Source organism: Caretta caretta, chromosome 9, assembly GCF_965140235.1.
Source record: "Caretta caretta isolate rCarCar2 chromosome 9, rCarCar1.hap1, whole genome shotgun sequence".
NCBI classification, from domain to species: domain Eukaryota; kingdom Metazoa; phylum Chordata; order Testudines; family Cheloniidae; genus Caretta; species Caretta caretta.
This window is the reverse complement of record NC_134214.1, coordinates 44,893,814-44,918,915: the sequence shown is the minus strand read 5'-3', so window position 1 is coordinate 44,918,915 and position 25,102 is coordinate 44,893,814. Positions and strand designations below refer to the sequence as shown.

The following is a 25,102-nucleotide window of genomic DNA, read 5'->3' as shown; positions in this document are numbered from 1 at the left end:
TACTGGAATTTAGACTTGGACTATAACTCCTTCAGATACCTTGTACAGTAAACAGTAAAATTCAGAGCACTTGCATTTTTGAGCTCTTATCAGAAATTAACTGTAGATTTAGCAATTTCCTCTAGTTTCTAAAATCTGTCTTAGTAAAATGACTTTTTGATTAACAGAAAGAAGGTTGCGAAAAGAACAATGAAAAGAACAATTTGAAATTTGACTTCCTAGGTTATTTGCATATTGAGTGTTTCTGGTTAGAGTAATGACTTTAGCTTTCCTTCCATTAGTGGTTAGTGAGGAATCTCTGTTTTGATGCCAAGTTTACTTTCTTTTTACAAAGATGCATCCCACTTGTCCAAGTACATGGTTGTATCAAAGGGAAAACACCAAAGAGATTTGAACACTAATACTGCAGACATAGGACAGTTTGTACCCAAACCATCAGTTCACTAACGATGGCTCGTATTTCCTTGGTTTAATAATTCAGTTAGTCCTAAATGCATAACATTTTAAGAAACAATTTTTTTCTTATGCATCCCAGCACATTTAAGGTAGTTTCATTTTATTTAAAAAAAAATGAAAACTGACAGTTTTTTGCATTCTTAATTGAATTCCAATTACCATCCAAATGCATCTTGACGCAAATCCTAATTAGAGAACTGTCATCTAGTAAATAAGGAAGGAGTCATTCACCATTTTCTAACATTAAAAAATAATGTAAAAATTAAGAATTGGAATAAATGTGTTCTAAGCTAGATAATTGCTTAAAAAAACATGTATAGATATATTTCAGAGGAACAGCCGTGTTAGTCTGTATTCGCAAAAAGAAAAGGAGTACTTGTGGCACCTTAGAGACTAACCAATTTATTTGAGCATGAGCTTTCGTGAGCTACAGCTCACTTCATCAGATGTATACCGTGGAAACTGCAGCAGACTTTATATACACACAGAGAATATTCTCTGTGTGTATATAAAGTCTGCTGCAGTTTCCACGGTATACATCTGATGAAGTGAGCTGTAGCTCACGAAAGCTCATGCTCAAATAAATTGGTTAGTCTCTAAGGTGCCACAAGTACTCCTTTTCTTTTTATGTATAGATATAGTGTATTCTCCTGGTTAGAAGACAGAAATACCGACTTTTTAGTGTAAAAGCTATACTTAGTTGCAAATCAACATGTTTTAATAATTATACCAACCAATGAGAATGGACTTCTCTTTAGGAAAATTCAAATGAAAAACAAGATTAAAATTATTACTTAAATCAAGGTTTCCTGCCCGCTTACTTAAATCATGATAAAAATGATTATTGAAATCAATCCCCCTTGTAAATATGCTATATGCTCCTATTAGCTTTGTTTCTCAAGGCAGTCAGTATTTATTATAAAAGGGCTTGGGAGACCCAGGTTCAGGTCCATTCACCACAAACTTCCTGCATGACCCTGGGCAAGTCACTTAGTTTCTCTGTGTCTTAGTTCCCCATCTGTATAATGGGGATAATAGCATGGCCCTGCCACACAGGGATGTTTTGAGGAAGACTGTGATGTGCTCAGATCTACTGTAATAGGAGCTATATTGGTAGAATATAATTTACTTCATTTACAGGTTATGTTTATCAGATCCCTAAGAATAAGTTCAGGAAAAATATCAGGGGGTACCTGTGTTACTCTGTATCCACAAAAACAACAAGGAGTCCGGTGGCACCTTAAAGACTAATAGATTTATTGGAGCATAAGCACCACTGGACTCCTTGTTGTTTCAGGAAAAATGTAAGTCAAGACTTTTGTCTTATTCTGACAAGAGTCCTTTGTGCTGAATATCTTGCCGTGTTCTTTTAAAACTCTATAGGTATTAACACAACACCTCAGTCTCTGTTTAAGATTACTGTATTATTTATAGGTTTCATAGTAGCAGCCGTGTTAGTCTGTATCCGCAAAAAGAAAAGGAGGACTTGTGGCATCCGATGAAGTGAGCTATAGCTCATGAAAGCTTATGCTCAAATAAATTTGTTAGTCTCTAAGGTGCCACAAGTCCTCCTTTTCTTTTTGTGTATTATAAATCTCACCTCACAAATATCAAAGCCCTGTGCAGTATAGTTATATAATGTGTCTGAGTGTGTTGGCAACTATCCAACTCAGCAAAAAACTTGTTTAACAATTCAGTGTGAGCATGGGCTTGCTAAGAGGTTAGCAAAGCATAACTTATACCATCCTGTTTCATGCAGAAAGAGGGAGAAATATTAGGGGATAGACTGAACTAAGCATTGTCTAAAATGTCTCTTTCCCCCTTCTTTTAGGGTTGCTAAAGATCCACTCAAACCAGTCGAGTCCCCAGCAGGCTGTGCTGACGGTACCCAGCCAGATCAAACAGCTCAGCGTAAATACAGCATCTGGAGGTGTTCAGACTATACTGATGCCTGTGAACAAAGGTAAATGCAGTGGAGGGCACTAGATGGTGTTTGACATAGCAAAGAGCTCAGCCATTCTTGCCATACAGCAATACAAGGCTTACACACACCCAGGAAGAAAGCATGTAGTGGGTTTCAGTTGTTCCCAAGCTTTCATGTTGCACACACAATATAACTTGCTATCAAGGGTTAATAAAACTATCCACCTAAAACAAGGGTGAAGCACGAGCTGGGAAGAGTATCTAGAAGTATGCAACACATCATTTTTATTCTTTTCCTGTTGTCCTTCAGTGATACAGTCGCTGTCTACCAGCAAAGCGTCTGCTGCAACTGCTGTAACTGCAGCTAGTACGGTTGTACCCATCCCCTCTACAACATCTGTCACTAAAGGTAAAAAAATGAATTTGTCACTTGTCAATAGCACTCTCAAAGAAACTGTTTGTGCCTGAATGAACATGGCTGCCTTATGGAAGTGTTCTGACCCCGTTAGTAGATCCCAATGCCTTTGGTTCTGTTTTCCGCTATGTCCATCAATTAGGCTGTAATAGGAATAGAATCTAGGGGTTGGAAAAGTGAACAAAGACACTATGCCCACAACATAGGCCATGGGATAGACATGTACAGAAGAGGATAAAAGAACTTAAAGGAGGATACTTTGAAAGGTTCCCATAGGTAGTAAAACTTGCATGGTGCCAACCCACCACTGTGGAAATGTATGCAATGCTACACTATTCATAGCAGTGTGTGTTAATCAAAGCATGAGCACTACCCTAAGAATGGTAATTCAGTGGTGTAATCATTTGGCAGTGCTTCCCAGCAACACTAAATGTCAATGATTGTGCCATCCCAGATCTTGCAATTGACAGAAAACCAAGGGATGCTTGCAAGCAGTTCCATTGAAATTGGATCATCCTACACAAAACCCACAAGCTCCTGATGCTGCAGACATGAATATTTCTTACAAGAAGACAACTAAGTGTTTTTGGGTATAGAGTGAAGCTGTATTTCAGTCTCTCTCTCTCCACTGGATGAAGGATGAATGGCCAGCAGGGCAGGGTTGGCTTGTGCTGAAAGTGTAGAATACACACACAAGGTGGGGTTGCATTGCCAGATGTGTGGGGAGAGATCATCCACACATGCAGGTTGACAATATTCCCTGTTCAGTACCGGTCTTTGGAATGTGGATGTGGGTATTCCAGGTGGTTTTAATCATTCTTCCCCACCTCCCTCCTGCTCCCAAATAGAGCCGGTCTGATCAAATGCATAGCTCTAGTTTTACTGCACTCTCAGTTTTATCAGGCTTTTCCCAGCTGACTATCAATGACGCTGTCATTTTAAAAATTTGTTCTGTTTTTCTCTGAAGTTAAGATGGAGCCTGATTCAGCGGGACAGAACTGCAACTCTCTGGTCTCCCAAGATGGTCAAGCAGCAGTAAAAACAGAAGAGAGCTCAGAACTTGGAAATTACGTTATCAAGTAATTGTTCTTTCCTGTCAAAAGAGCTATATGGCTTAGTCTTTGGGCAGGTTATAAGACAGTACACAACAGTATCAGAACACTGGCTGAGGAGTCAAGTGATTAAAATCGGACAGCCACCGATACATTCTGTAGCGTACTATAATCTAGGTAGTCTGTTGGTTGACATTCATTTTCAGACCTCAGTTACATCCATATGTGCAGGATATAGTATTAAAATACTGATTTTTATGAATGGTCTTGTACTCGGAACAGCTAAAAATTAAGCTGTTTAATGGTGCTTAATCATTTTTGGGATTTGCTATGAATATAATCTATTCACTCATAATTCCCACTGCAATTGCGTGTTCTGATCAATGCTGGGCTATGATCCTTGGAATACAACTGAAACTAATTGGGAAGTGATAATTTGATCCTCCCTCAATTTCTTTTTCTTTAGAAAACCCTGTTCATGTGTGTTACCTCTCTCAATGTTTGTCTGGTTGTGAATGTTATTATTCACATATTGCTGTAATTGTCAAGAGATCTTTCCACATTCTAACTTGGGAGTAGGCCTGGGGATGTGATATCTGATTCATTGTGTCTTAAAAGCATCTGCACTTCTGATGTCGTGGAAGAATCTGGGGACTTCTTTGTGATGCCATCACAAGTGCTTTTTTGAAGCTCTTCACCCAGAGCTTGACTGGCAAAATAACTTTCTGTAGAAATCCCTGAATGTAGGAGATCTCCCCTCTGCTCGCAATCCTGCCAATAACTTACATTTTCCTGTTACCATTTTTTAAAATGTCATAGTACTCTCTACTCTGGTGGAGACTTCCATGGGAATGCTAATATGTAAATCAATCAGAAGCCAATATGCTCTTTAAATTTCACTAGTTGGTCTTATATAACTTCAAGGAAATTCTAGGGAAAGGTCATATTTTTTAAAAATATGGTTACTGGTTAAGTTTGTACCTAAACTTCTACATGTTCTGCTACCAATCAGTTGTCATGTCCTAGTGTTTATCAGACGTGCTATTATGTGCCCGATGTTCCCTTGTCTTTCACTGTAATAAAGCAGCGTAGGAGAGGGATACGAGGACCAGCAGCATCAAAGAGTTTGGTGAAGTATAAATCTTGCAATACTGTGAGCACGTTCCTACTGTGAGAACTTACAGAAATAGCGTCTTGCTGTCAGACCTGTTTGACGCAGTGGTGTCATACAGCGACTGTACTGTTAGTAGACATTGCTTAGGCATTACTGCAAGGCCTGTTCCTGAGATTACATCCCAGCAGGATGCAAACCAAAAAGAGACGACGACTGCTTTGAGTCCTGATCCTGGTGGGTGGAACTTTATGCCCACATCGAGAACCCATTCGTTAATTTCAGTGGGGCTGCATATAGGACTAAGGAGCCGTCTATGTGCATACCACTGTAAAATCAGGGACTGGCATGGAAATATTTATTCAAACCAGTGTTGATGTTAACGCATTTTTTCAGGATTTTTTTTAAATTGATAGTGATGTTAGAATCCTGTATATCTGATTTATCTCTTCTAAAAAGTAATTACTCTTCACTGTGGTCTTTCTCTTTGCAGCATAGAACATTTGGAGAATGTCCAGCAACTTTTAACAGCAATAGTGAAGAAAGTTCCATTAATTGCTGAGAAAAGTAAGATCTGTATGAAAACAATCAGTTCGTCGTTCTTATAGCAGCAAAGGTGTGCATGGCACTTTGCAGCTGGGAAAATTACACATAATGGAATGAAGTGAGACCACTGCCTCAGAACACTTACTTTTGGGTTTTGTTGCTTGCAAAATACTTAGGAATCTAAATCAGTCAAATCCTGCCAACAAAACATGGCCTGTTTTTGGCAGTTACTGAGAGCTAGTCTACACTACAGCTGTAAGTTGACCTAAGTTATGCTACTTCAGTGACGTAAATTACTGTAACTGAAGTCAACTTAACTTAGGTCAACTTACTGCGGTGTCTACACCGTGTTGTGTCAATGGGAGATGCTCTCCCGCTGACTTCCCTAACGCTTCTTGGGGAGTTGGCGTACTGAGTCAACGGGAGAGCGCTCTGTCATCAACTTAGTGGGTCTTCACCTTCCCCGCTAAATCGACAGCGCTGCATCAGTCGCAGCACTGCCGATCTAGCCGTAAGTATAGACAAGCCCTAATATTTCTTGTCTTGCCTGTATGAGAGAGACAGGGTAGTTCACACTAGAATATTGGTACGTATCTAACCAATGATGGCAACTTTTAGGCAACCATCAGTCCGTTTCCTTTGTCATTGATCAGGAAAAGGTCCTTTTTAATTGCACACCCACACACCACTCGTGATTGGGAAACATACTACTAATGAGGTTTCCCTAGTAATGAATTTACTTCAGTGAGGAGAAGCTGCTGGAGACTGGAAAGGACAGACTGAATAAAATCAGTAACATGAGCAAAATGGTGGTAGTGGGTTGTGCAGTAAAGCTTTCATTGCTTCTTATTTTAGGAGTCCTATATAACACTCATGGATCTGCTGATAGGGAGTTAATACCCTCCTCCTAAATTTGTGCCAGTAAAAACTTCTTGAGATGTCCTTTGCTTTATTGTTGCATTTTCTATTTTGTGTTTATATTTCTAATTGTTAGCCAAATAAGTGTTTTCAGAAGGAAATTACTTCTGACAATAGCAAAGCACCACTGAACTTCTTCAGTCGCGTTTTGTCTTATGGGAGTTTAAAATATGGTTGGTCTCACATGTATCAGCCTAACTTGACAAAGAGAGAGAGTGATTGTACAACTAAGAACGTACGTGCTGTGTGCAGGGAATGCGCCCACTCTTTATAAGAGCATAGAATTCTTTGTGCTGTGGGGACTGCACACAGAGAGCCCATTTTTCCCATTCTCCCCACCAAGCACAATGTATCCAACGAAAACCTATTTGGGGTTTTCAGAAATTGCCAGCAGCAAAGTAGATTAGATTTCAGAGTTATTAAAATTTAACTCCAGTTTTTTGGCTGTGCTCTCTTTAGGTGAAGATGTCAGTTCTTTCCGTGCCAGTTCGGTGGAACAGTATTACAGCTGGAATATTGGAAAACGAAGGGCAGCTGAGGTAATCCGCTCTTCACATGTTTGATAAGCACTGGGGAAGCTTCTGCATAGGGAAATCTGGAGCTATTCCAAAGTTCTTAGCTATGACAAAAAACACTCTCTGATATATTGGAAATGGAGGCATGTTTCACAATAATTTGCACGGGCTTCTTTCCATGTAGTACCCCAATTTACTGTTACAGAATTAATTAAATGTAAATAACCTTAAAGGTCAATTTTCAGTTGCTTCAACTTAAAATCTTTTTGGAATATTTTTAAATTGCTGGGCTGTACAATATAATGCAGTGTTTGCATAGCCTCCTTCTTAAACATTGTCTCCATATGCCATCATTGTGTGGCATAATATTGTCTCTAATTTCTCCAAATATATTTTCACTATATTCTCAAAAAGAACAGGAGTACTTGTGGCACCTTAGAGACTAACAAATTTATTAGAGCATAAGCTTTCGTGGGCTACAGCCCACTTCATCGGATGCATAGAATGGAACACATAGTAAGAAGATCTATATATACATACAGATAAGTTGGAAGTTGCCATACAAACTGTGAGAGGCTAATTAGTTAAGATGAGCTATATAATTAATATTATTCTCCTGCTGATAATAGCTCATCTTAACTAATTAGCCTCTCACAGTTTGTATGGCAACTTCCAACTTATCTGTATGTATATATAGATCTTCTTACAATATGTTCCATTCTATGCATCCGATGAAGTGGGCTGTAGCCCACGAAAGCTTATGCTCTAATAAATTTGTTAGTCTCTAAGGTGCCACAAGTACTCCTGTTCTTTTTGCAGATACAGACTAACACGGCTGCTACTCTGAAACCTGTCACTATATTCTCTATCCCTGCCTGTGCCTTTCTATTATAATTGCTCTGTATCATGTTCGCTCTTTGTAGGAGGACTGAGTGAGTTCTGTTCTCAGGCAGAGCCATTATTGAACTAGATTCTTAATTCATTGTGGAGAAATATTTTGCATAATTGTTTTGGAGCTATTTTTATGGTGTTGCAGTTGCATTTTCCTATTGTTTACATAATTTTTCTCCCTTTGTTGCTATGTGAAGGACCTGTGTAGGAAACAATGCGGCTGACTAGATGCAGCACGGTTCTGGTGCACAGAATTAAACAGGCTGCAAAACAATAGAGATACTTATTTCCCTCTAATGGCTTTCAGTTATTGTGATCATAGGTGTTGCTTATAACAATAGAAGGCTGAAGTTCAGCCAGAAGTGTGATTGATTATGTTGACTATGTACCTAACTTATCCGCTGTGAGGTAGGGATCTTTCAGTTTGACACAGATGGTGGGAACAGAAACAGAGTTCAAATTACCTGTCCAAGGCTACAGAATGACTCAGGATCAGGACCACCAATCCATGCTCATTCTTTCAGGTCATGCTGCTTTCTGAGGAAGTACCTAGTGTAGTCACAGTCTCCATATTCTTAGGACCCTAAATTACTGCACTTTGCCATGTTCTGGTCTCCTAGAACTCGAACGTAAAACACCTCGGCTAAACAAAGCACTCACTTTGATTTCCCACAGTGGCAACGAGCAATGACAGTGAGAAAAATCCTACAAGAAATCATAGAGAAGCATCCCAGATTTCACAGCATCAGCCCCCTGAAAACCAAGCATGTGGTGCATTGGTGTCGATGCCACGGCTACACTCCGCCTGACCCTGAAGCCCTAAGGAACGAGGAAGATTCAATAGAAGATGTGCTGACTCAAATCGACAGCGAGCCAGGTGAGCATTTGAGGGAGGCCAGCTCCAGTGCCCTTTACCCCCAAAAGACATTGCCTGGTAAACACCCCACATCTCTCTCCCACTTTATTCTCCAGTATATTCCTGAAGCTATTTTCACTCTGTTGGAATTGCAGAAATTAGAGATCAGAAAGGCCTAATAGTACATCTGCCCCTTCCTCCTACCAAACCAAATTGTTCCTTACTGTTTGTTTTCAATGCTCTGTGCAGCCTAGTTGTTGACATTACAGTAGCATAGAGAGGCCCCAACCAATGTCAGGATTCCATTGGACTAGACACTGTACCAGCACAAGGTGAAAGACAGCCCCTTCCCTGAGGAGTTTACGGTCTAAGACAAAGAGTGGTGGAATGCTGGGGTTTCCATCGCTGCCTTGTGGATAGTATTGCACAGCTGAACACATTTCACTGTCAGGAATCTTCTCCCTACAACATTCCCCTTTCTCCCTACAATCTTCTCCCTACAAAATTTCCCCTTTCTGAATTTCATACCACTCTTTCCTGTGCTGCTCCTTTGTATCACTTTCAAATAATCCCTCTCAAAACCAGATCCCTCTCCTAAAGCTGGATTCCTCCCCGGTCTGATCTCACAACGATTTTATTGATCTGTGAAAAGACTGATCCTGGGTTGCGCCCCTGGCAGTGTATTGTGCTGGATCGGGTATGCCTGGCTAAGTGCAGCTGAGACCCCTGGCCTCCTGCATGATTAGGCATGTTACAGAAGTGATGTGCTTGTGAAATAAAGGGAGTAGAGACTGAAGGGTCGTCAGATTGATCTTTGCTTTCCGATCACTTCCTGTTGGCCAGCATGATTCTGGGACAGTAGTCTGAGGACATTAGACCTTACTGGTTTTGCCTTCCAGAATGGAGCATGCTTTCCCAACATGGAGTGAGTGAGACACAGTTAAAGTGGGCCAGGGAAGAAGAAGCAGTCCAAAAATCAGTGAAACAGTAGTCAATTATTTAACATTAAGAGCAAGGACGCAACCAATGGTGGCAAGACAAATAATGAAATTGAGTGTTAATAAATCTTTATAGTCTTCTTCCCCAGCAGACTGCAAGCGTGCATATAGAGCCAGCTCTCTTGGTTTAAAGAAACTCCATGGAGGGTTTAATTTGCCTAATTAGACTGTGTGTCTTTGAAAGGAAATTTGTTCAGAGCATGGGAGGCTGTTCTGCTGCTGGAAAATAAACCCAGGGTGAGAACATGAAACTGGCCTAACTCATGGGAGGCCTGGGGGAGAGGCACTGCTTACACCTACACAGAAATGAGCCTTCCACCTCTCTGCCACCAGGCCGTCCATAACCACGGGACGGCTCCCTAGTGGGACTTAACAGCTTTGATTTTACACCACAAATGCCACTTGTGAAGATAAAATATCAGCTGTCATGGGCACAGGGGTAACTGCACATCTGTCCTTTTCCTGAACTCTGAGCGCAGCCCCTCTGGTGTCAGGCCTCAGGCCTTTACCTCTCTAGCATGGAATTCTGCAGTTATCCCACTCTCAGCCCTGGGGTACAGTACTCTGTGTATCAGCTGTGCTTGCCTGGCAGATCCAACTGGGATCAGACACCATGGTTCTTCCCTTTGGGAGTCTGTGACCAGTGGTATACAGTGACCAGGACAGCCTTCTCAAAACCAGCAAATTATTTTAACGGTAGGACAAAGCATTAGAGAGAGGGTGTTCAGAGTCCACATGTATCTATCTTACCTCATGGCTTACCATCCCCAGTAGTAGCTTGGGCAGGCCTAACTTCTTCAGACACCCCCACAGGGCCTGCATGTCAGTCTAGTCCCCCAGAACAACTCCCTAGCAGCTGCCTCTTCTCTTGAGAGTGAGTCCCTTTTAATCCAGCCAGAGTTCCTTTGCGCTTGTCAGCTCCCAGGTTTTGGTCCTGCTTGTCAAAACCAGTTTGGTAGGCTCAGCAGGAGGTCAAGACAGACTCCTCAGAGAAGGGGTAGTCAATTGGCAAACCACGGGCCAAATCTGGACCAACCGTTGCTTTTGAACAGACCGCAAAATTTTTTTATTTACTTACTCTTACTTTCATTATTATTGTGGTATGAAAAATGTTTCTGTAGAGTCTGGACCTTGACAATACCTTGACCAAGAAATTTGGATCTTGACAAAAAATAATTTGACTATGCCTACCTCAAAGACTGGCTCTGCCATTGTCCTATAACAAACAATCCTCAAGCGTTAGCGGGAGGGGGTTGTTATCTTGAGCAATTCTTCTGCCCATCCTGCTTGTTTTTCCTTACAGCCTGCTGTTCAGCTAAACCAACATATTCATACAGTAAACATCCCAATAACCACGTCAGCGTACAGTATTCATCATTTACTACAGAGTAGCTCCATGGCCGTCACAGAATTTAGCCACTACTGCCTATCTTAGTCACGTAAATATTTGTACTGTGACTCCTGTCTTCGCTCATCAGTAAGGCTGCGTGTCTGTCACAGAGGTCACGGCCCCTGAGAAGATCAGGCAGCCCCGGGGCCAGCCACACCAGCTGCTGCTGGGACAGTTTGGGTGTGGGAGGGGGCTCAGGGCTGGAGCAGGGGATTGGGGTGTGGGGTGGCGTCTACCTCAGGGGAGGAAAAGCGGGGCTCCCTGGAAGCGGCCAGCATGTCCCTGCAGCTCCTAGGTGGAGGGGCCAGGGGGTTCTCTGCCCTGCCCCGCCCAGAGGCACTGCCCCCGCAGTTCCCATTGGCTGCAGTTCCTGGCCAATGGGAGCTGCAGAGCCAGAGCTCGTGGCAGGGCAGTACCTGGTGCCCACCTGGCCTTCCCTCCCACTAGGAGCTGCTGGGCCACATGGAGCTGGGTAGGGAGTTTGCCCCTTCCCCTCAAGAGCGACTGCGCCACCGCCCCCTCCCCCCCGGCCCAAGTTTAGTTAGTTTTTGTTTACTGCTCGTGACCTGTTCATGTCTTACTAAAAATACTTGTGTTCATGGAGCTAATAAAAGAGCATGATTGTACTTTTCTATTTCTCACTCTGAAGCAAGTCACAGTTCAGCCAGCTTTGGCATCCACAACTTGATGTTTTGTAAAATTTGTGCCTGTGGAAATAAACATGTTGTGCTTGAGCTGGAAAATGGGGTGGTTCTTTGAGTGCTTGCTCCTGTCGATTCCAATTAGGTGTGTGCACGCCGCGTGCACGGCTGTCGGAGAATTTTTACCCTAGCAACACCCGGTGGGTAGGCTGTGGAGCCCCCTGGAGTGGCGCCTTCATGGCGCTTGATATATACCCCAGCCGACCCAGTGCCTCCTCAGTTCCTTCTTACCGCCCGTGACAGTCGTTGGAACTGTGGAGCTCGGCTTTGCTGCTCTCCACTCTCCCTAATGTATTCCTCATAGTTTAATAGTTAATACTTATAGTGGTAGTTATCGTGTTAATAGTTATAGTTGTTAGTGTTAGTGGGGTTGGAGGGGTTTTCCCTCTTTCCTGTTCTTCTCTTGGACTCATGCCCAAGGCTCCAGGCTTTAAGCCCTGTGGTTCCTGCTCTAAGCCCATGCCAACAGGCGACCCCCATGACTCTTGCCTGAAGTGTCTGGGGGAATCTCATCAAGCTGAGAAGTGCAGGATCTGTAAAGGGTTTCATCCCCGGACTAAGAAGGAGCGGGACTTCCGTTCTAAGACAGCTCCTCATGGAGGCGGCTCTTAGCCCTCAGTCTCTAGCGGCACGCCAAGATCTGGCACCGAGTGCCTTGGTGCGCAGCTCCCCGGCAGCAGCGGTAGGAATGGCACCACAGTTGGACTCTGATAGAGACCTGTGGCACCAACGTTCCCCAGCACCACAGCCGACATCATCGGTCCAGCACCGCTCACGCTCTTCTGGCCAGAAGCGGCACCGGAAACCAGAAAAGGCTGACCCACCTCAGCAAGCTCCAGCATCCCTGGAATCGCCCACAGAGTCGCATCCCATAGCGGAGTGCTATGGGGCACAACTAGCGGCTTCAGCACCGTTGACTCCGACCCCAAGGGCGGAGCCGTTGAGTCTGGTGCGACTGGACTCCCCGACTCGCAACGTGGTTGAGGTCCAGTTGCCGTCTACTCCAGATACCTTCACGGCTGCAAGGGATCTGATTGCCATGACCGTGTCGGCATCCCCTCAGTAGACCAAGGCACCAGCACCGGTTCATGTGGCACCGTCCCGGGGCAAACCGGCACTTACCCACCCGCCAGCACCATCGGTCGAGCCACGGCACCGATCCCATTCTCGGAACCATTCCCGCTCCCAACACCGTTCACAGTCTCAGCACCACTCTCCATCACGGCGCCGGCCGTACTTGCGGTGCCACTCCGACTCCCGGCACTGGTCTCGACACCGCTCCAGTCGCTGTGAAGGAGTAGATCCCAGACCCAACGCTGCTCTCAACGCCAGTCATCGTCACGGCCTAGATCCAGATCCCGGCACTGATCCAGGTCCCGGCACCACTCCCCAGCGTGGCAGCACCGCTCTCCATCATCTCGTCAATGGGACTCGGTGCAGACCCACTCAGCACCACCGTGTCCATCACGTTTCACCTCTCGTTCGTCAGGGTTGGAGGCAGAGTCGCACTTGTCAGACTGCCGCCATTTGGAACTCAGCCGCCTCGATTCAGGGGCTGGATATTGGCAGGCGTAGGAGCAAGGTCCCGCTCAAGGGTCTACTCAATGGCCATTTTGGACGCCTTGGGCATACCACCAAGCCCAAGGTGATCCATCTGGGGCTTCTCGATCAGCCCCATCCGAGCCGTGAGTACCAGAGGCTACCATGGAGACGGTGGTGTCTTCCCTCCCGGCTTCAGGCCCTCCTCCAACTCCAATTCCTGGTACTGGCACCAAGATTGCTGGCACAGGGCTCTGCAAGAGGCTCCAGATGACCCTCTTCCTCCCGTGGCCGGCTCCTCATCCTCACCCGATGAGGTGGTGGCGGGCACTGCAGTATCGGGTCCCCCTCCAGTAGACCTCCATGCCCACCAGGACCTCTTGTACAGGATGGCGCAGAATGTGAACCTTCAAGCGGAGGCGGTGATAGAGGTGAAGGACCCTGTGGTCAATATTTTGTCCGCTGAGGCTCCATCTAGGGTGGTCCTACCCCTTGTTCGGACCATCCAGACCACCGCCAGAACAATCTGGCAAATGCTCGCATCCATTCCCTGACTGCTAGGGGAGTGGAGCGGAAATGCTTTGTCCCCTCTAAGGGGGACTATCTCTATACGCATCCACAGCCCTGTCAACTGGTCGTGGCCTCAGTGAATGAAAAGGAGCGGCATGGTCAGCAAGCCCTGGCACCCAAGTCAAAAGAGGCCAAGCACCTTGATCTGTTTGAGTGCAAGGTTTATTCCTCGGGGGGACTTCAGCTCAGGAGTACAAACCAGCAGGCGCTCCTGAGCCGATACAATGTTAACTCTTGGAACTCCATGCTGAAGTTCAAGGAGTTAGTACCTCCGGAGTCCAGAGAGGAGTTTGGGGCTTTGGCGGAAGAGAGCAAAACAGTGGCACGGACCTCATTGCAGGCCTCATTGGATGCCGCGGACTCTGCTGCTTGTACCTTATCTTCACGAATCGCAATGAGGCATATCTCTTGACTGCAAGCTTCTGGCTTGCCACCTGAGCTTCAGCAAACATTGCAGGACCTCCCCTTTGATGGAGAGGGTCTGTTTTTGGACAAGACCAATTCAAGGTTGCAACGCCTTAAAGACTCAAGTGCTATAATGAGGTCACTGGGCATGCACACACCAGCTACCCAGCAGAAGCCCTTTAAACTTCAGCAGCCTCCACAATGCTCCTATCCCCCTCTTCAGCCGAGGCAGGATTTTTATAGGAGATGGGGGCATAACGGCAGGAGGAAACCCTCCAACCACCAGTCTGGGCAGGGCCAGGGCCCGTCCAAACCCTCAGCAGGTTCTAAACAAACCTTTTGAAGGGACACTCGAGGACGATGTACCAGACCTCGTTCAGGATCCTACCCCACCCTTCTTGAATCTTTTATCCCGTTTCCACTGCTTGGTCCTCATAACCACGGACCATTGGGTCCTTTGCACGGTGGAAAGGGGATACTCTCTCCAATTTTCTTCCCTCCCTCTCACAGACACCTTCCTGCTCCCCTGGACAAGTAGTCTATTCTACGCCTTTCCTCCATTCCCCCTTGTGCACAGGGTCTTGCACAAAGTGCGCAGAGACAGGGCGCAAGTGATTCTGGTGGCTCCGGCGTGGCCCAGGCAGCACTGGTACACGATGCTGTTGGAGCTGTCTGTGGATGCCCCAGTCCCATTGCCTCTTCTTCCAGATCTCCTCATCGAGGATCACGGTCACCTCTGTCATCCCGACTCGCGATCGCTCCACCTCACGGCATGGATGCTGCATGGCTGAACCCTTCAGAACTTCTCTGTTCAGAATCTGTGCAGCAGGTATTGATGGGCAGTAGAAAGCCCTCCACTCAAGCCACATCTACAGCTAAGTGGAAGAGGTTTTCATGCTGGTGCACTTAGCACATCGCGTCCCCCCTCCAGGCATCCGTGCCTCTCATTTTGGAGCATCTCCTGGACCTAAAGCAGCAGGGCCTGGCAGCATCCTCAGTCAGAGTTCACCTGGCGGCTATCTCGGCTTTTCACCCAGGTGCGAATGGCCACTCTGTCTTTGCCAATCCCATGGTTGGCAGGTTCCTCAAAGGCCTGGACTGTCTCTTCCCACAAGTTCGACAGCCAGTCCCCACATGGGACCTTACCCTGTTCCTCTCCAGACTTATGGGGCCCCCATTCAAGCCGCTGGCCACCTGATCTCTTCTCTACCTCTCCTGGAAAACGGCTTTCCTGGTCGCTATCGCGTTGGGGTTGCGTGTTTCCAAGCTGAGAGCCCTTACCTCGGAACCACCTTCCATGATCTTCCATGAAGATAAGGTGCAGCTTTGGCCTCACCTGGCCTTTCTTCCCAAGGTTGTATCGGCTTTCCTTATCCGCCAGGACATTTTTCTTCTGGTTTTTTATCCAAAACCATGCACCAGTCGCCAGGAACAGTGGCTGCACTCCCTCGATGTCCGTAGGACCCTTGCTTTCTACATTGAGCATACAAAGCCCTTCAGGAAGATGACCCAGCTCTTCGTTGCGGTGGCGGACCGAATGAAAGGCTTCCCGGTCTCCTCTCAGCAGATCTCTTTGTGGATCGCATCCTGCATCCGCGCTTGCTATGATCTGGCCAGTGTACCGATCCCGCCCCTCACTGCTCAGTCGACAAGGGCCCAGGCTTTGGCAGCGGCATTCCTGGCCCAGGTGTTGATCCATGAGATCTGCAGAATCGTGACTTGGTTCTCGGTACACACTTTCGCTTTGCACTATGCCATTGTCCAGCATGCCAGAGACGATGCGACGTTTGGTAGAGGGGTCCTACAATCCATGTTGCTTCACTCCGATCCCACCGCCTAGGTAAGGTTTGGGAGTCACCTAATTGGAATCAATATGAGCAAGCACTGTAAGAAAAAAAAAAAAACAGTTACTCACCTTTGTAACTGTTGTTCTTCGAGATGTGTTGCTCATATCCATTCCAAACCCGCCCCCCCTTCTCCTCTGTCAGAGTAGCCGGCAGGAAGGAACTGAGGAGGCACTGGGTCGGCTGGGGTATGTATCAAGCACCATGAAGGCGCCACTCCAGGGAGCTCCACAGCCTACCCACTGGGTGTTGCTAGGGTAAAAATTCTCCGACAGCCATGCACGCGGCGCGCACACACCTAATTTGAATGGATATGAGCAACGCATTTCGAAGAACAGCAGTTACAACGGTGAGTAACCTTTTTTTTTCTTACCACAATCCTATGATGGGGCTTTTTTTGTCCGTTCCACGTGTAATTATGAATTGAGTTCTGTTTGGATGTCTCATTGCTTTCAGAAAATTTGTACATTTTACAGTTAATATAATGACAAGTTTGTGACGCTTTTGAGGGTTTATTGGAAGTGTCAGGCTTTTAAGAGGTAGAAGGGCAGTGGGATTAAAGAATGGAATGAAGATATGGATTTTCCCAAAGAGAGAGAGGCAGCTGTGGAACAGTGCGTGATTTCCAATCTCTCCAGACAAATATCAAAGCAGCAGTTGTAAGCAGTGTCGAGTAGGGCTGGAAAGCATCTGATAAGTACAAAAGGAAAGGTCAAAAATGTATGCAACCTTTTCAGTTACTAATGACTGGCTGTTAGGGGGAATAATACATGCAGGAAGGAGACAGGATAGTTCAGAGGAATGATAATTGTCATCTTTTGGCAGGGCTGTGGCTAGATTCTCATACAGAGAAAATAGAGCTATGCACATTTACACCAATTGAGAATCTGCCCCTCTGTTTTTTTTTTTAATTAGATCATTACATTTAGCAACATGATTAGTATTCAGAGCTGTGTGCATTTCTATTTCTCAAAGTGGTGAGGGGGGAGTATCCTCTAGTTTACCAGACTTTTCTACAAAAGAACTGCTGGAAGACTTCTAGTAAATCCACATTAGTCTGGTAATGTTTGAAGTGCAGCCTCTTTAAGTGGCATGATTAGCAGGAACTGGTGAGTGAAAACACTTTGTACTGTAAACTTGCACTTGTCATTAAAGAGAAGAATCTCAGGTAGTATTTGTTCTTTCTTCAGCCTTGTGTTCTTAAGCATGGAGTACCAACATGTGCCCTTTAATTACCTGAATTTCTCACTAGACCTTGGGCATGTATCCATTTTTAAATGCTTTTCCCATCATGTCTTAAGTAAGGTTGAATGCTTCTCTTTTAGAGTGCCCATCTTCTTACACCAGTGGCGAAGAACTCTGCCAAAAACTGGAGGAGCTGCAGCAGTTTCTGAAACAAGAACCAGAGAATGATGAGGAAGTGGATATCCTCAGCTTTACTGAGCCACTGAAAATAAACATTAAGAAGGAACAGGAAGAGAAACAAGAGGAGATGAAATTCTACTTGGCCTCCCTGCCTGCATCAGAGTTTGTGAGGGACATGGCACAGAAGGTATTGAAACATGATTCACAAAGCTAATGAACTGCTACTGAGCTAGTAATTACCTTATATTTATAATAGTGTATTTTGTCCAGATGGATCCTGTGGTGCTTAGTTGATGAAGAGCAAGCGATGTATTTCTTCATAGTAGTGGATTGGGGAGAAAGGGGAGATCCTCTGTGTAGCAGCAGGGGAGAAGAGAGAGCTTTTCTCCTTCCAGTCCCATCAGCCAGAGGGGAAGAGGGTAAAACTTTTCCTTCTTGCCAGTATCTGAGCAGAACTCCATATGCAGACCATGTGCAAGTCATGGCCAGCACAAAAGGCAGGACGTTGGGGGCTGAAATAAAACTATTTAGTACAGATTCAATCTTCACAACCAGGAGAGGACAGAACGTGAAACTAGTCTAAACCTAGGCTAAATATAGGTACAAATTTAACAAGGGCTGGGGGGCTTTTGCTCCCCAAGTGCCCCCAAATCAAAATTGATTTAACTTTTTCTGCGTTTTAGATATGTCCCCACAGCCATTTGTCTGATCGGGTTTCACCTGCACTGGATATTCAGATCTAAACCCTGAAATTATATTGTACTAAAACTTTACAGTGTTTATTTGTTTTTTCATTGTAACTAGTTATTCCCGAAACACATTGTTCACTGTCATCTTATCCGTAACAAAGCGTTATCTGTTATTGGTTATTTTATTTGACGTTGTAATCTGTCAGATTAAAAATTCTCTCTCTCTCTCTCTCTCATTTTATAGATAGGGATTTCTTTTCAGCCTGTTGAGCTGCACAAGAACGTTTATGCATCAGTAATAGAAGATATGGTTTTAAAGGTAAGCTATTATCTGACAGCGATTACATGTCTGTAATTGTATTAGACCCAGTAATATAGATTAATGATCAGTTCAGAAGACTTGCACAGAATCAAGTGTTCAGTCTGTGTGCGTGCGTGTGTTTAAAACCTCCTAACTGTAGTCTGTTGGGAGGGAGACAGTACTATGATCTAGAAACACCTAAACTCTAATCCTCTGATATTTATTCTGACACTGAATCACTCTGTAACCTTGAACATGTCACTTTGAGTTTCCCAATCTGTAAAAAGAAGATACCTACCTACCCTATAGAGATGTTGAGGATTAATTAGTGTTCGAAAGGGGCTAAGTATTTTTTCCCCAAGTATTGCTGTCCCTTTTTCGACTGTGATGTTAGGCCATCTGGATGTTAGGCTGCTGGATACCTGAAATGAGTGGTAGTTCTCCTTCATACAAGAGTATGATACCAGTATATGTCATTTGCAACTTCGGATAAAGCAAAGAATATACTATTTATCACCAGAGCCCTTTAACAACTTGAAACTGGGAAGTCCTAGTGGTATTATATTTAGGGCTCATACAAATCACTTTTAGCAGGGCTTTGTTGGTCTTAGGACAACAGAATCTTTTTCAGGTTGTTGGTACAGTTTATAGTCTATTGGCTGATCAATTTTATAAAAGCTAACTGATTCCGGAGTTTAAAAAAATAAAAACCAAACTTTTGACTGAGCTGCTGCTTATTTATGAAATTGAAGTCAGATAAAAATAATATCCATTGCTTAGTCTTTTCACATGTCGTCCCCTAACACTGCCTTTGTTTTAGGCCACTGAACAACTTGTGAATGATATCCTAAGGCAAGCACTGGCTGTTGGGTACCAGACAGCTCCTCACAACAGGTACAGTGACTGACCTCCTTTTTATCATTTATGCCATTTACACACAAGTTTTACCTGCTTTAAGAAATGGTTAAAACTTCACATAGTTCATTGTGAGCAATGAACCCTCAGTGTATAGAATCACAGAAATGTAGACCTGGAAGGGATCTTGGGCAGTCAAGTCCAGCCCCCTTGCTGAGGCAGGACCAGTTAAGCCTAGACCATTCCTGACAGGTATTTGTCCAACCTGTTCTTAATGCTCTCCAATGATGAGGATTCCACAACCTCCCTTGGAAGCCTTTTCCAGAGCTTAACTATCCTTACAGTTAGGAAGTTGTTTCTAATAGCTAACTTAAATCTCCTTGCTGCAGATTAAGCCCATTACATCTTGTCCTACCTTCAGTGGACATGGAGAACATTTGATGACTATCCTCTGTATATCAGCCCTTAACATATTTTAAGGCTGTCATCAGGTCCCGCCTCAGTCTTCTTTTCGCAAGACTAAACCTGACTAGTTTTGTTTTTGTTTTTTAATTTTCTCAAAGGTCAGATTTTCTAAACCCTTTATCGTTTTTGTTGCTCTCCTCTAAACTCTTTCCAGTTAGTCCCCATCTTTCCTGAAGTGTGGTGCCCAGAATTGGACATACTCCAGCTGAGACCTCATCAGTGCCAAATATAGCGGGATAGTTACCTGCTATGTCTTACATATTACATTCCTGTTAACATACCCCAGAATGATATTCACTTTTTGTGCAACTGCATCGCACTGTTGATTCATTCAATTTGTGATCTACTATAACTTCAAGTTCCTTTTCAGCAATCCAGCTGTCTCGGAGATCATTGCTAACTGTTCCGAGATTGCTTCAGCTAGTTCCTTCAGTACCTTGGATTAATTTCTTCAGGCCCTGCCAACTTGAATACATCTAACTTATCTAAATATTCTTTAACCTGTTCTTTCCCTATTTTGACTTGTGTTCCTTCTTCTATGCTGTTAATATTAATTGTGTTGAGTAACAGGTCACCATTAAGCTTTTTAGACTGAAGTAAAATAGGCATGAAATACCTCATCCTTCTTTATGTCATCACTTATTAGCTCTCCTTCCCCGCTACGTAGAGGACCTACACTTTCCTTTGTCTTATAGCATGCACACTTTTGGTCTTTGCAGGATGTCTGTTACCTTTGTTAAATTGTTTATAATTTTATTTTATTGTTACTACAAGAATTACTGAACAAAAATCTTCACTCCGTTGCTGGCTTGTGTAAGGGGTCCCACTTTCATTGAAGGCTGTCTTCCTTTAAAGATGACCAGTACACATGAGGGTGTAAAGTTATTGGTCGCCTGAAAACTAACTTTAAAGTGATCAGCTTAGACTGTAAGTGTGGGCCCAGTATTTTCACCAGAAGAACTTCAGTTTTACAACTGTTTGCATTCCATTCTTATGATTCCTGGGCTGGCAGGGGCTCGAGTTTTCTGTAGAAGCAGCAAACTCATCCTCAGTCAGTCAGGGAGGGAGAATTAGCGAAGTGCTACTTTTCGCCCTTGAGCAAGTGAGGGGCCATGCAAGGACTTACAGATGAAAATTAAGGGGGAGGCGGCTGTCTTCAGGATTCTGGGATGGATGTGGAATATTTGATCTACCCTGATCAAAACAAGTTGACCTACAAATGATCTGCCAGTGGCCTGACAAGACCCCAGTAGCCTATGTAGTAGCACGGGAATCAAGTAGTTCTTACAGTAACTCCTGATCCAAACACTATTCTCCTTTTGTTTAGTTGATTTAGGGAGTCCTTCACCCTGTCTTCATAGTGTTCTAGCAGAACTTGAAATTGGGGAAAAAAAAAAAAAAAAAAACCCTTAGTGTTTAATATGTGCAAGCAAATGGCTTAATTAAAATACTGCCTGTTCCACAAAACTGATACTTCAGCACTTCCCTTTAATTTTCGTATGCTTATGCCTAAGGAGTATTCCTCCAAATTTTCTGATTAGCATATATTTTGTGCTAGGGCATTTTAATACATTTTCTCTGAAGCTGTAACACTATTATCCTTTTTTGCTTTTTCCCCCCATTAGTAAATTTATTGGCCTGGCACTTCAGAGTCAGTTGGCTTTTTGCATACTGTAATAGTTTCTTTGATTCGTTCTTTGCAGGATTCCAAGAGAGATCACGGTGATGAATATTCACCAAGCCATCTGCAATATTCCCTTTCTTGATTTCCTCACAAACAAACATATGAGGATATTAAATGAAGAACAGTGAAATAACCTGAAGATGCTGTAGTAACAATGGATTGAAGAGTGAAGTATTTAATGACAATTCCACTGTCTCTGTGGGACACTATTATATACATTTTATAATGTTGGGCTATTAGATCGTTACCTCCAATTAAAGATGCACCTTAATGCAACAAAATGATGCTCTGTTCCAAATCAAGTTGTTAGATTGCAGTGTTGTTTAGTCAGTAAGTGGATGAGCAGACTTCGTCAGTTTGCATTCAGTTGCTAGCTGAAAAAGACTTGGCAGCGAAATAAGCCTTCTCCAACTGATGACTGGATAGCTTGCTGAGGTGATGCATTTTTAAGATGGAGATGATTCTTTGGCACTTCAGCTGCCTTTGAGGCAATCCACAGACCAGTACAGGTTTTGCTCTGAGCTGGGGGGCCATTGGAGACCATTTTCCCGAGGTACTGCGAATACATGCAAAGCAATAGGCAGCTTTGGAAGCTGGTTTGTTTGGAGGCTGATGTTGTGGTGAGCGATTTGTGAAGATATAGTTGAACACCGTGAACGTGGCTTCTGTTACATAGCAGGATCAACCATACAGCTAACTGTACGGTAACAAATATTTCCTTCCTTTAGGAGGGACTGAGTGAGCACCTCAGACATCCCAGTGATGGTAGGTTGGGGGCATGGCCAAGATGAATAACTAACGTCAAATTTAAAGAGACTAACTGAGCATGTGATCTATGTGAGGGGAAAAGTAAAGTGACTTGGATGCATGGTTCATTTTACAGAGAACTCTGTGTCAAGATTTCTGGGCATTGATTGGCGAGATCCTTTGCTTTCCTAGCAAGTATTGACCTTTGGTGCTGGAAGAATCCTAGTTAGTGAGCTGGAGAGCAAGCCACTAGCTCTGTAATACTTGTTTAAATCTTTGGAGAACATTAGTCAATGATCAGCACAGATTGTGAGGAACTGACAGCAACAAAGCTTTGGTTTAAACTCTGTATAGCAGAAAGATGCCCAGTAGGATTGGGGAAAACATGGGTACTTTGGACATGGGAGCATCTGATGCCATGGCTGTGGATAGAACTTTTACTTCCGGTCCCACCACTCACGTACATTAGGTATTACCATGTTCTCCTTCTTGTGAATGCCACATCTGACAGGTACACCTGCAGCCTTGTGAATGCTAATTGTCGTAAGAAGGTCTAACCGGGAATATAAAAATCTTCCCAGTATGTATTTGGCAATATTGTAAACATACTGTCAAGGTTGAAGGGTCCAAAATTTGACTATTACTTTACCAAGCTTTCAAAGTCCTTGTCTTTTTGAGGCAGTACCACATAATAGATTGAATGAGGGCCTGGGAACTGGGGACTCCTGAGTTCTGGTCCCACCTGGGTCACTGATTTGCTGCTTGGGCTGGAGGAAGTTGTGTCACTGCTCAGTGCCTCAGTTTCCCCACATTCAAAATTAGGAATAAGGATATCTATCTCATAGGGGTGTTCTGAGGCCTAATTAATATTTGTGCAGCAATTTCAAATTGTAAAGCATTTTAGAAGTGCTAAATAAGCTTATTTTGTTGGGGAACAGGGTGTATTTCAAAACTAATACTTGAGTGCTTTTTTCAGTAGAAAGCTTAATAAACTTGATGCCAGGAGCTCTGCAGTTAAACACAACTATGTGCATGATTGAGGGAGAGTGGTTCAGCTGAAAAAAGGTGGTTTCAGACTTTCAAAGAGCAGTTACAAACCAGAATAAAATTAAATTAGTTTTTAAACTATAGACCCTTGACATTGTCCTCCTCAGGCCAGAATTGGCCATTGGTGCCCACTGTGAAGAGAACCTTCGTCTGCAGATAGCCCCATTGAAATCAACAGGACTAGAGTCCAGTACTGCTCCGTTTGCCCTTAACATTGAAAATGGGACTGATGAGAGGGAATTGGAGTCGGGCTCTGAGATGAAGCGCTTTGATGGCATTGGAGGGGATGTTTTAAACACTCTGGAGCCCAACTGTGGAATTCTCCCTTGTGCTGGTGAGCACCCAGCAAGATCCGTTGCATGAGAGCGCGCTTGCTGCCTTAGGAACAGCTGCACAGTCCGGCCCTTGCTCTACAATAGTCTGAAGTACTCTTGCTGTGGGGACTCTTGCTAGAGCACAGTGGCTGGGCCAGTGCTGAGAGCAGAGCGGAATCAGTTTAATTTAGGAACGTCAGGCCCTATCTTAGCTTCCCAAAGTGCTGTTGCAGCCTGGCAGCCTCTCATCCTTGCTGTTTTATTTGCAGGCTGTAGGGAAGTCAAGCCTCTGGCACCTTTTAGATACTCTTGTACACAATTTCTAAGTTAGGGAAGAAGATTTTATGCAGCCTGGGATGGGACGACAGAGCCTATGTGGCAGTTGGCCTTTTGGGCAGCCAGTGCACTGGTGTTCTGGAGTGACACATGCACTTCCATCCCTTAGTACTAAATTATTCATTGGTTGCCTGGTTTTCAAAAGTGCCGAGCACCCAGCACCTCCTATGGATTTAGGAGCCCATCTTTGGGCACCTGCCATTCAAAGTCTTGCCCCAACTGCTTGAGCCACATGATCTTTCTGTAACACTAGAGAACGAAGTGTTCAGCATTTGAGTTCTAAAATGGCCCCTAAACCAAGGCATCTATTCTATAGTAGTCTGAAGGAGCTACGATTGAGTCTCTTGATTCATTTCTGAGCAAACCCAGGTTAATATAGTTACCCCTAGGAGAATAATCCAACGTGAAATTTGCTAAGAACAAATTATCCATTGAAACCAAAAGCAGCTACCAGTAATAACATTCGTTTAGTCCTCCAAATGTAGGACATTTTTGCAAAAAGGTCTTTGAATTTTCAAGAGTGGTGGGATAGACATTTCTTCATGAGAAGATAATCTGTTCCATAAGAACTGAAGGGAAGAAAGTTGTGTCACATCAAGGGGAAGGCTGTAAAAATTGGTAAACCAAGTTAAGTGTGGAAGAAATTGGAATATTTCTAAATATTCCCCTATATCCTCTGTGACTTTTTTAAAGAGTCTTAATGTCAGTCAAAGGTCTCCTTACAAACATTGTCCATATTTGAAATGTTGAGTGTTTAAATCCTCCACATTCTGTATTATAATGTAAAATTGTGTAATATACATAAGTTTACAATAAATTCTTTTATTAGTTGTGATGACATTGTCTGACTTTCACCTATTACCCAAATACAGTTTTTCTAAACTGTCATTCTGCAGCATACACCATTGCACTGCATGTGTCACATAAAACAGGTGTGCAAAAAGAAACAAACTCCTTTGTGCCTGAAGCAAAACTGGAATTTTATCTTCTGTTGGTTCTGCAGAAAACTTGACGGTTCTTTAAATGTGTCCAAAGCAAAAGGTAGCTTTGCCTTTGAGGTTTTTTTATGGTTTATTGTGAACGTTTCGTTCTTTTGAAAGAGGGAGCCAGGAACTGAGCAAAAAAGTTTAATCTACCCCTGTGGAAGGTTTAAGCTACCCTTCATGTGC

General features: G+C 44.0%; 1 protein-coding gene across 5 annotated transcripts in view; it reads left to right on the top strand.

Moving 5' to 3' along the window:
• YEATS2 (YEATS domain containing 2) overlaps positions 1 to 24,768 on the top strand; it is a 76,253-nt gene extending 51,485 nt beyond the window's left edge. For all 5 annotated transcript variants that reach the window (XM_048865276.2, XM_048865274.2, XM_048865277.2 and 2 more), the window contains 10 exons: positions 2,288 to 2,419; positions 2,690 to 2,788; positions 3,762 to 3,873; positions 5,451 to 5,524; positions 6,881 to 6,960; positions 8,503 to 8,704; positions 17,456 to 17,682; positions 18,429 to 18,503; positions 19,306 to 19,379; positions 21,509 to 24,768. In XM_048865276.2, the coding sequence (XP_048721233.2) occupies positions 2,288 to 2,419; positions 2,690 to 2,788; positions 3,762 to 3,873; positions 5,451 to 5,524; positions 6,881 to 6,960; positions 8,503 to 8,704; positions 17,456 to 17,682; positions 18,429 to 18,503; positions 19,306 to 19,379; positions 21,509 to 21,617 (1,184 nt within the window). In that variant the 3' untranslated portion in view covers positions 21,618 to 24,768. The remainder of the gene's footprint in view (positions 1 to 2,287; positions 2,420 to 2,689; positions 2,789 to 3,761; positions 3,874 to 5,450; positions 5,525 to 6,880; positions 6,961 to 8,502; positions 8,705 to 17,455; positions 17,683 to 18,428; positions 18,504 to 19,305; positions 19,380 to 21,508) is intronic.
• Positions 24,769 to 25,102: the final 334 nt, after the last annotated feature.